General features: G+C 44.1%; 1 protein-coding gene across 2 annotated transcripts in view; it reads right to left on the bottom strand.

Annotated features, from left to right (window-relative positions):
• Window positions 1–5,165: 5,165 nt before the first annotated feature.
• QSOX2 (quiescin sulfhydryl oxidase 2) overlaps window positions 5,166–15,149 on the bottom strand; it is a 41,533-nt gene continuing 31,549 nt past the window's right edge. Inside the window, exons 11-13 of one of the 2 annotated variants that reach the window (XR_011318029.1) lie at window positions 9,923–10,111; window positions 6,350–9,118; window positions 5,166–6,080 (exon numbers count right to left, since the gene is read on the bottom strand). Coding sequence is in view for 1 of the 2 variants with exons in the window: in XM_069748131.1 (XP_069604232.1) it covers window positions 8,598–9,118; window positions 9,923–10,111 (710 nt within the window). In the remaining variant the exon portion in view is untranslated. Of the gene's footprint in view, window positions 9,119–9,922; window positions 10,112–15,149 lie in introns of both variants that reach the window. The other variant, XM_069748131.1, reaches the window with a different exon arrangement.

Raw genomic sequence — 15,149 nt, forward strand, 5'->3', positions numbered from 1 at the left:
CGCAAGAGGACTGCTGATCCTGTGGACGTGCCTCCTCCAAACGCGCGTTTCGGTAGTAAACCTTCGTCAGGGGGCATGATGTGACCATGCAACCTGACATCCAGCAGAGACACTGAGCAGTGTGCACTTAGTGTTTCCCTGTGAACTCCCATTACCGCTCCAACGGCACCACAAGCGTGAGAAAGTTCTCCTGCTCGAGGTGCTGTCAGACATATCCTGTGAGTTCACAGCCAGTTCACAGGGAGACACTCAGCACACGCTACTCAGTATCTCTGCTGGATGTCAGGCTGTATGGTCACATCATGCAATCATGCTGCCTCCAATCTAGATGTAACAGAGCTAGACCCGTTCTGGGACAAATAGATTAGCAGCATCTCTGCGGAAAGGCGAGGAATATTGTTGTTTGTTTTAAACTCTTTTGCAGATGACAACATCAGTGGAATTAGGCGGTCGTAAGTATGGTTTAATTTAGATTAAAGGGAACCTGTCACCCCCAAAATCGAAGGTGAGCTAAGCCCATCAGCATCAGGGGCTTATCTACAGCATTCTGTAATGCTGTAGATAAGCCCCCGATGTATTCTGAAAGATGAGAAAAAGAGGTTAGATTTATACTCACCCAGTGACGGTCACGGACCGGTTCTGGTCCGATGGGCATCGCGGTCCGGGGCCTCCAATCTTCTTAAGGTGATGTCCTCTTCTTGTCTTCACGCTGTGGCGCAGGCGTACTTTGTTTGCCCTGTTGAGGGAAAGGTCAGAGAGGCCCGGCGCCTGCGCACTGCAGTACTTTGCTCTGCCCTCAACAGGGCAGACAAAGTACGCCTGCGCCACAGCGTGAAGACAAGAAGAGGACGTCATCGTAAGAAGATGGGAGGCCCCGGACCAGACAGCGACACCCATCAGACCCGGACAGCAGCGGGACCCCCCTGGGTGAGTATAATCTAACCTCTTTTTCTCATCTTTCAGGATACAGCATTCCAGAATGCTGCAGATAAGCCCCTGATGTCGGAGGACTTGGCTCACCTTCGATTTTGGGGGTGACGGGTTCCCTCAGTCTGTAATTCTTTCAATTAAAAATAAAATAGGAGACAGGAGGAGGCGCTCCGGGTGTAATATCTGGAGGTCAGGTGGAGGTGTGTTCACCTGATTGAAGGCGGATTCACAGCCGAAAAGTTTTGTGAGAAGATAATGACCAAGTAAAGAAGTTTCTATTCTATCTAAAATGAGTGTCTTGGTCTGAGCACCCTAATCAGCCGTACTGTCTTCTTTGCAATTCTTTCAATTAAAGGACTTTATTCTGTGTGTATTTTTATACAATGACTATGGGGTTAGTAATGGGGGCGTCTTATTGATGCCATTTCCATTACTAACCTCAGGACCTGATGTCACCTGACAATACAAAGGTGACATCAACCCCCCTACCAATGACCCCACTTGCCACTGCTACAGGGCAAGTGGGAAGAGCGAGGCTAAGTGCCAGAACTGGTGCATCTGAGAGCCAATGTTTGTAGGTTGGGAGGCAGTATCCATGGCCTCTTCCTAGGCTATTAATATCAGCCTGCAGCTGTCTGCACATCATTTGCTGGTTATTAATTTATAGGGGACCCTACGTCTTTTTTTAGGGTTTTAATAGCCAGTAAAAGCTAAGTATACAGTTGTGAGCTGATATTCATAGCCTGGGAAGCTCCATGGGTATTACCCCCTTCCCAGGCTATAAACATCGGCCCCCAGCCTTCATCTTTTCCTCTGATTATGAAAATTATGTGGAAGCCCACGCCATTTTTTTCAGAAAAATAATCTTTTATTAACTACATGTACAGTAAGCTGCGCACACACTGTACTAATTGTATTTTTTCACAGACATCTGTACATCTACCAATTCTATGTGTATTTACTGTATGTAATCCATCTCTTCTATCCGGTCGGCTCCTGCTGTGATATCACAGTATACGGCAGATGAATAGCCGGCTTTTCTTCTATGTAATAATGACATGACTGAATGAATGTGTAATATTACATATATATTATATATATATAATATTTTCTCTCTATTCTAACCCGTCAGTGTGATTTTACTGTACGCGGCACATGGATTGCTGGATCTAGAGGTATGGTTCTACAGGAAATGTTTTTTTTTCCCTCTAGGGAAACTCAACTTTATTAGCATGCACAAAGAGACAAGTTAGCCCCAGAAACGCAGGAAAAAAACACTAATCCGCAAAACAAAAAAGCACCAAAACATGCATTTTTGCAGCAGCTTCTTTCCAAAAAAATCAGGTTTTGTTGCGGCAAAAAATGCCGTGTGAACTTACCCTAAAGATTTTGTGATTAGCTCGTGTTTTTGAACACACTGCTATTATTTTGAACACTACTGTAGATGTCGGATTGTTCCCCTGTATATAGAATATTGTGAGATTTGTAACCCGTAGATCTAACACTTCACATTGAAACGTCACCTGAGACCAGTGATGTAAAGGATCAGGAAACAGTCACTTTTTTTTTTTTTTTTTTTAGAAAACTTTTATTAAGAACATTGAAACATCTCATCCGCTGGTGTGAAAAACATTCAGGAAGATTTTGCTATAAACTCAGATTTAGATCGGTGGTGGAGGAGGCGATTCCTTCCTTGCAAAATAAACCTCAAGGATCAAAGTCCAACTTCAGCGATATGGGCACCTTCGGGTGTCTCTGATTTAAAAATCAAAATTCATAAAAAAAACAAAAAAAAAAAACAACAACAAAAGTTCATGATTGGGTTTAATTTAAAATTCTGCACTATAGAGGCTGTCTATTGCTGGCTGCAGAAAGAGTTACCTGAGCGTCAGTCAGTGAGTTTGTAACTTATGTTCCTTCCCCTGAGCTCCTCTCAGCTGTTTTAGGTCCATCAGTTTAGAGGAGATGAGAGGAAGGAACATAAGTTACAAACTTTCCCATCAGAACCAGCTCTCTCACAGATCCTCCGTTCACTCTGCAGTCAGCAATAGCTGGTATAATATTTGTAACGACACCTAATAATAAATGTATGCGTGTACTTTTGACTAAAAATGTAAGTAAAAAAAAAAACCAAAAAACAAACAGTTCCCCTGACGGTATCCATATCCTGTAAAAGCTATGACCAACTTTGAGCGCTGCTTCACAGGTTAGATGTGGAGAAAATCTAATAAAAAGTTTGGTAACTTAGTAAAACACCTTTTATTACTTATTCTACACGGATCCTGAGTTACAGCCTGTATTCTTCATAATTCTGCAGGTTATTTGTAACTGTGCACAAACGTGTCTTCATCAGTGGAGATTACAGGACAAGGCCGCGTTTCCTGTAATCTTATGGCTGTACAGACCCCACTGACACTTCCTACAATGAAAGTTACCAAGATAAAATTAGGTGTAAACATTGAACCAAAAGGGAATAGTGGGAGATTTCAGCGCAGAAGCCAGCAGAACAGTGAGTGCAGCTCTGGAGTATAATACAGGATGTAACTCAGGATCAATAATGTAATATATGTACACAGTGACTGCACCAGCAGAATAGTGAGTGCAGCTCTGGAGTATAATACAGGATGTAACTCAGGATCAATAATGTAATATATGTACACAGTGACTGCACCAGCAGAATAGTGAGTGCAGCTCTGGAGTATAATACAGGATGTAACTCAGGATCAGTAATGTATGTACAGTGACTGCACCAGCAGAACAGTGAGTGCAGCTCTGGAGTATAATACAGGATGTAACTCAGGATCAGTAATGTATGTACAGTGACTGCACCAGCAGAACAGTGAGTGCAGCTCTGGGGTATAATACAGGATGCAACTCAGGATCAATAATGCAATGTATGTACACAGTGACTACACCAGCAGAACAGTGAGTGCAGCTCTGGAGTATAATACAGGATGTAACTCAGGATCAGTAATGTATGTACAGTGACTGCACCAGCAGAACAGTGAGTGCAGCTCTGGAGTATAATACAGGATGTAACTCAGGATCAGTAATGTATGTACAGTGACTGCACCAGCAGAACAGTGAGTGCAGCTCTGGGGTATAATACAGGATGTAACTCAGGATCAATAATGCAATGTATGTACACAGTGACTGCACCAGCAGAATAGTGAGTGCAGCTCTGGAGTATAATACAGGATGTAACTCAGGATCAGTAATGTATGTACAGTGACTGCACCAGCAGAACAGTGAGTGCAGCTCTGGGGTATAATACAGGATGTAACTCAGGATCAATAATGTAAAGTATGTGCACAGTGACTGCACCAGCAGAATAGTGAGTGCAGCTCTGGGGTATAATACAGGATGTAACTCAGGATCAGTAATGCAATGTATGTACACAGTGACTACACCAGCAGAATAGTGAGTGCAGCTCTGGAGTATAATACAGGATGTAACTCAGGATCAGTAATGTAATGTATGTACACAGTGACTGCACCAGCAGAATAGTGAGTGCAGCTCTGGGGTATAATACAGGATGTAACTCAGGATCAGTACAGGGTCAGTAATGTAATGTATGTACACAGTGACTGCACTAGCAGAATAGTGAGTGCAGCTCTGGGGTATAATACAGGATGTAACTCAGGATCAGTACAGGGTCAGTAATGTAATGTATGTACACGGTGACTGCATCAGCAGAATAGTGAGTGCAGCTCTGGGGTATAATACAGGATGTAACTCAGGATCAGTACAGGGTCAGTAATGTAATGTATGTACACAGTGACTGCACCAGCAGAATAGTGAGTGCAGCTCTGGGGTATAATACAGGATGTAACTCAGGATCAGTACAGGGTCAGTAATGTAATGTATGTACACGGTGACTGCATCAGCAGAATAGTGAGTGCAGCTCTGGGGTATAATACTGGATGTAACTCAGGATCAGTACAGGGTAAGTAATGTAATGTATGCACACGGTGACTGCATCAGCAGAATAGTGAGTGCAGCTCTGGAGTATAATATAGGAGGTAACTGAGAATAAGTAATGTAACATTACTGGTCATTATTTACAAAGCTAGTCAAAAGCTGGTTTAAGGAAACACAGTAGCACACCTGTGTACAGGTTTTGTCTGGTCCATTGCAGTGAATGTGGCCCGGCTGCCACGTCACACACAACCAGTAAACAATCGTGGCAGTTTTTTAATCCTGAACGACCACTTAGTATGTGAAGATTGATTGAGAGCTCTTTTTTTTTTTTTTTACATTTTCACAAGTAACACAATGGCAGTGATGTAAGTCTATACAAAGGATGACCCCATTGTCCCCCAACTCCAGGAACCATAGGACAATATGTACTGTGGTGTGTGATGTTCTGCCTAGACGTCCCCATGTAACCTTGTAATACCGGCCATGAGGGTCTCGGGCCGCACATACGGGGGCAGAGCACATGTAACCTCTAATCCAGCGGTTGAGCAGTGAAGACGCAGCACCACTTTCTTGCTTTACGCTGGAGATTTGACCACGACGGCCATTCTGTTACCAAACACACAAAATATGAACATTCAGAGGAGCAGAGTCCTGGGATGTGGGAGAAGGTTTTCACAAGAGAGTCGACCATTAGTGACACTACTCTTACTAGGAACTGCTAACACCTAAAGGGGGTCTCCTCACCGCAGACCCCCGACCAACGCCAGGAAAACACCGCAATCCTCCACCATCAATCTATACAATACTGAACACAAATTTGGCAACATGAGAGATCATGACGGCCAACGCCACTTAAAATATTAAAAGAAAGTTTGTCACAACATTATTAGAGTCCCGTGGATTTCAGCGATCCGCCACAAAAAGAAAGCTTGGCACCATTTTGACGAAATAGGTTTGGGCCTCTCCGCCCCCCCGAGAAGTCAATCCATTTACCACCTTAAAAAGAGGGCAGTGTGAACATGTCCGTCATATATTCAAGTATATACAGTTACAGGGGTAGTCGCCTGTCGCTTCCGAACTGGGTGGTAAGAGGCGCCGCTGACTTCGCGGCTGTCGACAGCGCGTATCATGTATCCGTCCTACTGGTTTTGATGGTATACATGAGTGAGATCTGTGACGCGGCTGAGCACTGTGCAACTAAAAGATGCAGGATAATCAGCGCAAAATGACTGTTCAAACCAAGCACAGGAGACTCTGTGCACCCTTGGTGTGGCCAAACCGATCAGTGCACCTTCCCACCTATTGCTGCCCCTCCATTAGTTGACGGACAGCTCTGGTTCTTACAACAGTTGTCATTCATCTGTCCAGAAGAGGGCCGCATATAGGTGGGAAACGAGGCGGAGGGAAGGTGCGCCGATTGGATACGGTGGTCTGGCTACAACAATGGGGCACAGTCGCTTGTGCTTGGTTTGAACAGTCATTTATTGCTGACAAACACCCTTCAAACTGGAGCCTTAACAAGACCTATAAAGAGTTAACTTAATAGGGAATAACAGGATCCAATTGTGTGACTGAGCACAGGGTCCGAGTTACTCACGGCAGCACGCAGGGCAAAGATCATGCCTACTGGGAATGTACAATGGGCGCCGTGATTGCCCGCTAGGTATGTGGCGGTCCAGGATTTTAGAACCCCTCCATAAATAGCGCCACTCCTGTACATAGGTGGTGACTGGTTCTGTATTCAAGCTGCAATACCAAACACAGCCCTTGGATAAGAGTGGCGCTGTCTCTGGGGACATTTTTATTTTTCCCGGTTTTCTAATCGCAGACAATACCTGTTTTTTCTTTACCTATAACTATGCATGGAGTGTACATTTCATGAGAACCATGGTCCAGGGATCTGGGAGTCCATAATGGGCCTTCCAGATGGAATTAGGGCAGAGGTGTACGGCTACGACAGATCTGGGTAAAGTAACAGACAGGACTCCAGTGCTGGGATTATGGCCCGAATCACAATAATGTCTTATACCAGTGATTATTCCGTTTTCACTTCACATTTTTGTAAAACCAGCACCGGTTGCTCTGCAGCAGCACCATGTGAAGGAACGAATGGCGGAAAGGGGGTTGTCCCCTAGTTTAGTGAGCCACGGGTGATAGGAACCCAACACACTATATAGTATTACTCCGCCACAATTGGCTCCAGATTCTCCGGCAGGTTCCGTCACTTGGCTCCTGCAGCCTTTACATTCTGCCAGAACAGGAAGATAGGTTTCATCCTGTTTGGATTAAGTGTGAACGCTGCAGCTGATCACTGACTAGCAGCAGCAGTCGTGTGATGCCAACAGACTTGCCAGGAACACCATACTAAGAGCAACACCGCTCTAGGAGAGAAGTATAGGATTTTCTTTTTAATACATATTTTCATACCACTCTGGGCCCAATTTACCTTTCCAATTAAGGGACAACCCCGTTAAAGATGTGTGTTAAAGGGGCTTTACCGTAATCAACACAGGATCGATGATACGTGCCGACACGTGGCGTCCTCCACTCACTCTCTGCAGGACTTGCTCTTGGGGTACGTTCCCACGATCAGCCTTTTAAGCAGCTGATCTTCCACATGAATCCCGCACCTCAGCCCACTTGTGTTTTTGTCTCGTCTTTGGTACGTTAGATTAGACGTGCAAAGATATAGACAGATCCATGAGAGATCAATCAGTGCCTTGTGTGTAATAAAAGAAAAAGGGGAAACAAAACGACGTGGAGTCCCCCTCTAAAGCAGACAGCTACGGGCTGATGTTATCAGGCTGGGAAGGTCCCTGGTTATTGGGCCCTTCCCAACCTAAAAATACCAGCCCCGAGACCCCCCAGAATTGGAGCATCACATGAAATGCTCCAATTCTGAAGATTTGCCCGCCTCTTCTCCATACCCCGATTGCCACTGCACCAGGTCAAATTTCCAGAATTGGCACATCTTATGTGATGCACCACTTCTGGGAAGAACTCAAAAACAGGGGACCTTTCCAGCCTGACAGTATAAGACAACAGCTCTCTGTTTTACCTTGGCTGGTTATCAAAAATAGGGGTGTACGCCCATGTTTTTTTAAATTATTAGGTTAAACCAGGCTAAAAACACTTGTGCTTAGTTTTAACTGAGGATTTTCCGCATCTAATGCCAGTCTATGGGGAAATTCAGCACCAAAGACCAGAGAAATTGATATGCAGGGGCTTGAAAACCCACACCGCAGGTGATTTTACGCAGCGTAAAAAAGCAGCACAGTGACCATGGGATTCCTATTAATCCCATCCACTGTTCTCGAATTGTTCAACAAAGCAAAAAATACACTGCTTCCAGAATAATAGTATTACTGATCGTGGGCACGTACCCCTAGGTCAGATGAGGATAGCCATGCATTGTCGATTATGCTAAAACCTCTTTAAAAAAAAAAGTTGTATGAGATTGGAAATAAAGTTTCTACCCCTGCACCTCTTTTGTTTAGGGGCTGTGTGAGAAACTGCAACTCTGCCCTATTGAAATGAATAGAACTGAGCTGCAATACCAGCCCCGGTGTACAGTCGGGAGCGCTGCTTACAACAACCCTTACATGTAATCTCAGAGATCCTTTTTTAGCACATCCATTTACATATATCCCTGATCAAACATACATACATTAAAATAATTAGTAAAATAAAAGTTAAAAATGGTCACTAGGGAGCGTAAAATTAAATAAAAATCCCAAACTCTCTCTTTATACATACGGCCGGTTATACCGGATTTTCCATTTTCGCGACCGAACTCTGAAAAAGAAATACATGATCATGAGGAACAAGGAGGAGGTGACGTAGAGGACCACGCACAGGCTCATGTCTATGTTGGAGAAGCCAAGGCCCAGGAAGGTGACAGTCTTGGTGCCCTCCCGCTGCTCCGAGCTTTTCCCATTTTCGATGGGTTTTGGCACTAATTTGTTTATGAAGTCTGGTCTAAGTATGGGCTGGTCATGGGGTTTCTGCTGTCTAGAGTCGGCGCCCCCTCCAGGATCCTTCGGGTGATGGTTGTCGTTCTTCCTCTCCTCCTCCGCTTCTTGTCGGTCGCTGTCCGGATCGGAATATTTTAAGGAGATCTGGTTGGCGCCATAGTGTCCCTTGAGGAAGGCGAGGATTTCTTTTTCATTCCAATTGTGCAGCCCGTTGATTTCCTCGTGACAGGAAGGGCACAGATCTGGCGTTGGCCACTCTACCTTGGGGCTTTTGGGATCCTCGCTTGGGGCACCTATATAAAGAGTGGCACAAAAGAGAAAAAAAAAGGTAAATCCTTCAGCTACTGCACCCAGAACACTTGTAGCCACGAGGCAAATATAGGGTTAAAGGGGTTGATCACCAAGAGTTCACTTCCATGACAGCGCCACCACAGGAGAAATGCAGCATTGCACATTTTAGTCCTCCAGTGACAGACCTCGTTCTGTGTGAGCCCCATCGCTGCTCCCCGACAGCCATTGTAGCCATGGATGATAATATACTGGCCACCCACATCAGACTGTCTGGAAAGGTCACAGACTCATAAAAAGAGCACAAAAGGTCATATATCATTCTGGCCATAAATGTTTTCACGTGATGCTAGAGAAGGGTTGGAGATGCCCCTAAGGCTACGTTCACATTAGCATTTTGCGGCGCCGCATGCGTCATGCGCCCCTATATTTAACATGGGGGCGCATGGACATGCGTTGTCTTGCGTTTTGTGACGCATGCGTCTTTTTTGGCGCAAGCGTCAGGGCGCAGAGGACGCAGCAAGTTGCATTTTTTTTGCGTCCAAAATCATGCCAAAAAAGGACACATGCATCACAAAATGATGCGTTTTGCATGCGTTCTTGTTTGCGTTGTGCGTTGCGTCGCCGACACAGCACCACACAGGGCAAATGTGAACGGAGCCTAAGAAAGTGACCCTTTTGGAAGTAGTTTTTTCTGGTATGTGGACAGTAGGGGGAGCTCTGCTGGAACAAGTGCTCATATAAGTGTGAGACTATGCTGACATATAGTGTGTGCCTACATGTACCGCTATAATCCGGCCTCCACTCACCTGCCAGCCTCTTATTAACCACATTGTGTTTCCTCCACAGCCAGAGCACGGCTTCATCCGCCGTTTTCACACTATCCACCGACTCTTTGGCCATGGCTTCAAAATGTTGGGCGCATTCCCGGCATCCGAAAAAATCCCGGATGTATTGTCTCATGGTTTTCAGTACCGCCTGGGCGTCTCCTTCGAACTCTGCGGAGAAATTGAAATGAGTGAAAGAGGCTGCCATAATATTCCCAAGTTGCGCACAACATGGTGCGTACTTGGATGCAAAGATTTAAAGGGTACGATTATAATTAATGTGTGAACTTTGCAGAAAATACCTGCGACTGTTTTGTGGCTGCAGCTCTTATGCAGGCCTAGGGGGTCTCCATGGTTACAGACTACAGATCCGGTAGTCGTGTTACTCTTTCACCTGCTCCCTGTGAACCTACATAGGAGGAGGCAGATGAAAGTGACCCAAGAAGGCAGGATCTGGAGACCTGCGGGCCTGCACAGGTGCTGTATACACAAAACGGCATTACTGTGGATGTGAATAAAGTGGAAAATACTCTTAATAGGGAGCATGGATGTTTATACATTTAAAAGCCATTTACAACATGATGTATTTTAAGATGTTTCTAAACTAGAGATTAATCCCCAGTTGCAATTTTAAAAAAACTATTTAAGGCTCCTGGTGGGCTAGGGCCATCTGATTAGATCATTCAGAGACCAGTGCACAAATTCAAATTGCGTATGCGCCCATTCCCTTTTTCACTGTGCAGCACTTTCCCATGTGGTGGCGGTTTTCTATTATTTGCACATGTACCAGATCTCACTCTATGACCTGGAAGTTAGCGCGTGGCACTGCTACATACAAAAAGCAAACAGATTCTCTCCCCACACCATATCTTACGCTACAAAAGAGAATTGGTGCCTCCGGAAGAAGCGAAGCGAAACGCGCGTCGGGGCAGAGGGACTCCATTGTTGTGCCAAGGCAGCTCAGTGACAGGTATTTATCTCTACACCAATTTGTTATGCAAGTCCTGATGGTGATTTATATGTTCAAGCATCAGCTGGGGCACTGTAGGCACTTTGATTGATCAGGCTTCATAAATACTAACACTGACCTGTTGCTTGTAAAAACATTTGCACTCAGGTAGGGGGAGAAGTCGCAATACAGTGCATGTACACTATTGTGCAGCACAAAGCATTCTAATATTACCCCTTATGTTTTGTATACCTGGAGGCATAAATATTTATTTTTGAGCTGCCCCTTGACTATCGGCACAACCATGGTTATTGGTCCCTCATTCATACAGCACCTTATTCTGTGTATATCGTTTTTAATAATTGATGTTTAATAAAAAAAAAATAATATTTTTAAAGAAACCATTATATGCTTCTTGGTGTTACCTGAATGTGAGCTATCATTGTTAAAAAAAAAAGAATGTATGATTTAATTGAGAAGTGCTACATTACTGATTACTTCAAGGACTAATTTTGCGAATAAAAAGAATTGGCGCATTCTAACATTCAGGTTATTTACAAATAGAAAAATTCTCGGTCCACGCAATGGAAAACGCACGGCGCAGCGCTCAGTCTCTTCCGCAACACGACACGAAAAATGTCATCGGAGTTAAATCCATTCTCTGCTTGTGTGGGCAAAGAAATTATGTTCTCTGATGACCCAATATGTAGAACGAGACGGGCTCATGTGTGGGCATAAAAAGCAAAACACAGAAGTGATTTTTTGTTTTGACATTGTACCTGTTCCCTCTCCCACAGCCCAGAGTCTACAGTGGAACCGTCTCCACAGTCAATTCTCCACTGTAGACTCTGGGCCGTGGGAGAGGGAACAGGTACAAGGTCAAAACAAAAAAGTCAGATCTGTGCCCCCACACCCAGGATGGCCCAGTAGGCACTGTGGCCCCAAAACAAAAAGTTTGTAAAGTTTCCACCTACAATAAATGAAAGGTAACTGCGTCTTCTGTTAAAGCACCTGGGCTGTATCATGGAGAGGCAATGCAAAGTGGAAAAACCTCCCCAGCACCACGGCCAGCGCGGGCACATGCCCTGGGCAGCTTGTCTTGCAGCTAATGGCTTGGCACAGTGCCACTGCCCACTTTACAAGGATCAATATTTAACACTGTTGCAGCAGTAATGTTTTGCTGAGTCTTATCAGGAACTGATGAGGGAAAGTGGAGCCGGACAGAGAGGATCAGGATTCGAGAGCGGAGGTGTGCGTTTCAGCACAGACTAAATAGGTTTGATGGTAGCGATAGGGAGACGGCCAGCTGGAGGCATGAATGAGGGACAGAACGCTCCATACTAGAGATTGGCTAGGATTAGAAAAACATGACTAACGTCTGCTAAAAACAGCGCCACACATGACAACAGGTTGTGCCTGGTATTGCAGTTTAAAGTTCCCTTCAGTGTCTGTGCCTTGTCTTTTATCTCTTCATGCCCGAGGTGGAAATGAAAGTAGATGAATAAACCTTTCAATAGAGTCAAGCTGCAATACCAGACACCGCCAGTGGACAGAGGTGGCGCTGCTTCTGGAAGAAAGAATCCATGTTTTTTTATTTAATCCTGCACATTTATTTTTGGGTAAATTGACAGATAGATATGTAATTAGCAGATATGCTATATTAAGGTCAAAAGTGGCAACTCCGGCATAAGCTTTCCCAAAAACCGATCTATAAGAAGCTGAATAAAGTTATACAACTTATAAGAAAAGGCCCACAAGAGATCCTGGCATTTCACCAGAGCATAGATTTCTAGAATGTTTAATAAGAGCCCCCCCAGCGACGGCCCCCCACTCCATCATGTCACACATAAATAAGACTCCGGCTCACGAGATTACTGCGGATTAGATGGCAGTATTAAGAAATGCTGAAAAACAATTTTTAGAAGCAAAATTAATATTACCTAAAATCATTCAAAATACAGACGCTCAATCTCTGGAGTGGGACAATCTCCGGTGAAAAATAATAAAAAAAAAAAATAGATTTTTTTTTTAAATGAAAAATTGCTGCAAAATAATAAATCATTTACTGCTAAAACAGGATTAGATTGTAATGGAGTATTAGTAGTAAATGATGATCTGCCGCTGAAGCCGGCATCAATAGGGCGAGTGTTCACACTCCTTTACAAGGGTCTGAGCATTCGCGCCCATCACTTTCCTATTAATAATATTATGGTTAGTTTGATTTTCTCCACAATTCTTGTTTTTTTCTGTATATTCCCACCTGCCCCTAATAGACAGGATAGTCGAAGGCTGGTTTCACATTTGCGTTTAAATCCGCAGCGTTTTAAACGCATCCGCAAGTGGTGAAAAAAACGCATGTAAACGCGTACAAACGCTGCGGTTTTTAGACGCATGCGTTGTCGCATGCAGTTAAAAAAACGCTGCGTTTGTACATGTTTACATGCGTTTTTTCCTGCGTTTGCGCTTTTGGTACGCATGATGAGAAATTTCACAAGCTGGTTTTTGTTAATTCTGCTTCACAAAAATCGGAATAAAAAGCAATCAAAAATGTCCTGTCCCCTAAAATGTTACCAATAAAAATGTCAACTCGTCCCGCAAAAAATAAGACCTCACATGACTCTGTGGACCAAAATATGGAAAAATTGTAGCTCTCAAAATGTGGTAACGCAAAAAATATTTTTGGAATAAAAAGCATCTTTCAGTGTGTGACAGCTGCCAATCATAAAAATCCGCTAAAAAAGTAAATCAAACCCCCCTTCATCAACTGCTTAGTTAGGGAAAAATTTTAAAAAATGTATTTATTTCCATTTTCCCATTAGGGTTAGGGCTAGGGTTAGGATCCCTTTGGGGTTAGAGTTAGGATCCCTTTGGGGTTAGGGTTTGGATCCCTAGGGTTAGGGTTTGGAAGCCGTTGGGGTTAGGATCCCTAGGGTTAGGGTTAGGGCTAGGGTTTGGATACCTTTATCACCTTGATGGTGGGGGGTGGCTTATCAGTGTCTAGACTTGTTTTTCTCTATGGAAACTAATGCATTCAAAAACGCAACCAAACGCATGTGTTAAAAACGCATGCGTTTACATAGACAGCAATAGGTTTTTTTGATGCAATCGAACGCATGCGTTTTTTTGCGGCAAAAAAAAAAGCCTCTAGAAATTATTACATGTTGTATTTCCGCGCCAAGACGCAAGCATCGAAATGACGCATGCGTCGTCAAACGCGGCCAAACGCGTACAAAAAAAATGCATGCGTTTTTAATGTTAAATATAGGAAAACAAGACGCATGCGTTTTTATGCGTTACAAATGCAGCGGCAAAAAACACAAATGTGAAACCAGCCTAATAGGTCCGTTAGGCCATAAAAATCAATTGGTAAAAAAAAAAAAAAAAAAGAACCATGCTCCGTGTTTGTATAATTCACATGTGCAGATTTTCTCGGTTTTGCAGCAACATTACAAAAAAATAAAATAAAATCTGCAGGTGGAAATGAACCTTATAAAGGTGTAAAGGTGCCCAAACCCATTAAGGGCAAGTCAGCCGGATGACACATTCATCTTCTGCAAATATTGGAGCGCTTGTATAAGAAATGTGCATTTTTTATGCTTTTTTCCCCCCCCATTCAGGTGACTGAGTGAAAAATGCTGCAAAAATGCTGGAAGAAATGACACGCTGCAGAGGCGAGACGGCTTCAAATCTGCAAGGAAAAAATAAGCAACATGTGCCCCAGATCTCAGACTCTCATTCACTTTGCCGCTACGGGGAAAATGCTGCTTTTTTTCCCAAGACACAAAATGCAATGTCTGAACGTACCCCAGTTTGGGGCAGGAAAGGCCGGACTACTGTGACTAATCCGGACAGCAAGGACCGTCAGGTGTCTGGGGGTCTCTGACTCTCCCCATCATATGACAGATTAGCCTGAGTACGCCTGAGGCCATTATTCTCTATCAACAGCTTACTCCTCTCTCCCCACTGAAAACACATGTAAGCTCAGCTAAATGAACCATGCATGTGGGGGAACCGGGAATGGCGGGTTATAAACTGCACAACTTTCCATAGCAACCAGCGCTCAGAGCAGGCTCGAGAATAGTCCCTATGGATATCCATACGATAGTGGATCCCATTGGTTGGCATGAGTATTTGCTCCTTTTCTGTCCATAGCAACCGCTCTGACGAAAGCTCTAGCATTTCCTGGGGCCTGTCGGAATTAAGCACTGCAAAGTGGCTGGTTGCTATGGCTAAAGACGCCATTTTTGATCATGGGATTAC

This window comes from Ranitomeya imitator, chromosome 2 (genome assembly GCF_032444005.1).
Source record: "Ranitomeya imitator isolate aRanImi1 chromosome 2, aRanImi1.pri, whole genome shotgun sequence".
NCBI lineage: Eukaryota > Metazoa > Chordata > Amphibia > Anura > Dendrobatidae > Ranitomeya > Ranitomeya imitator.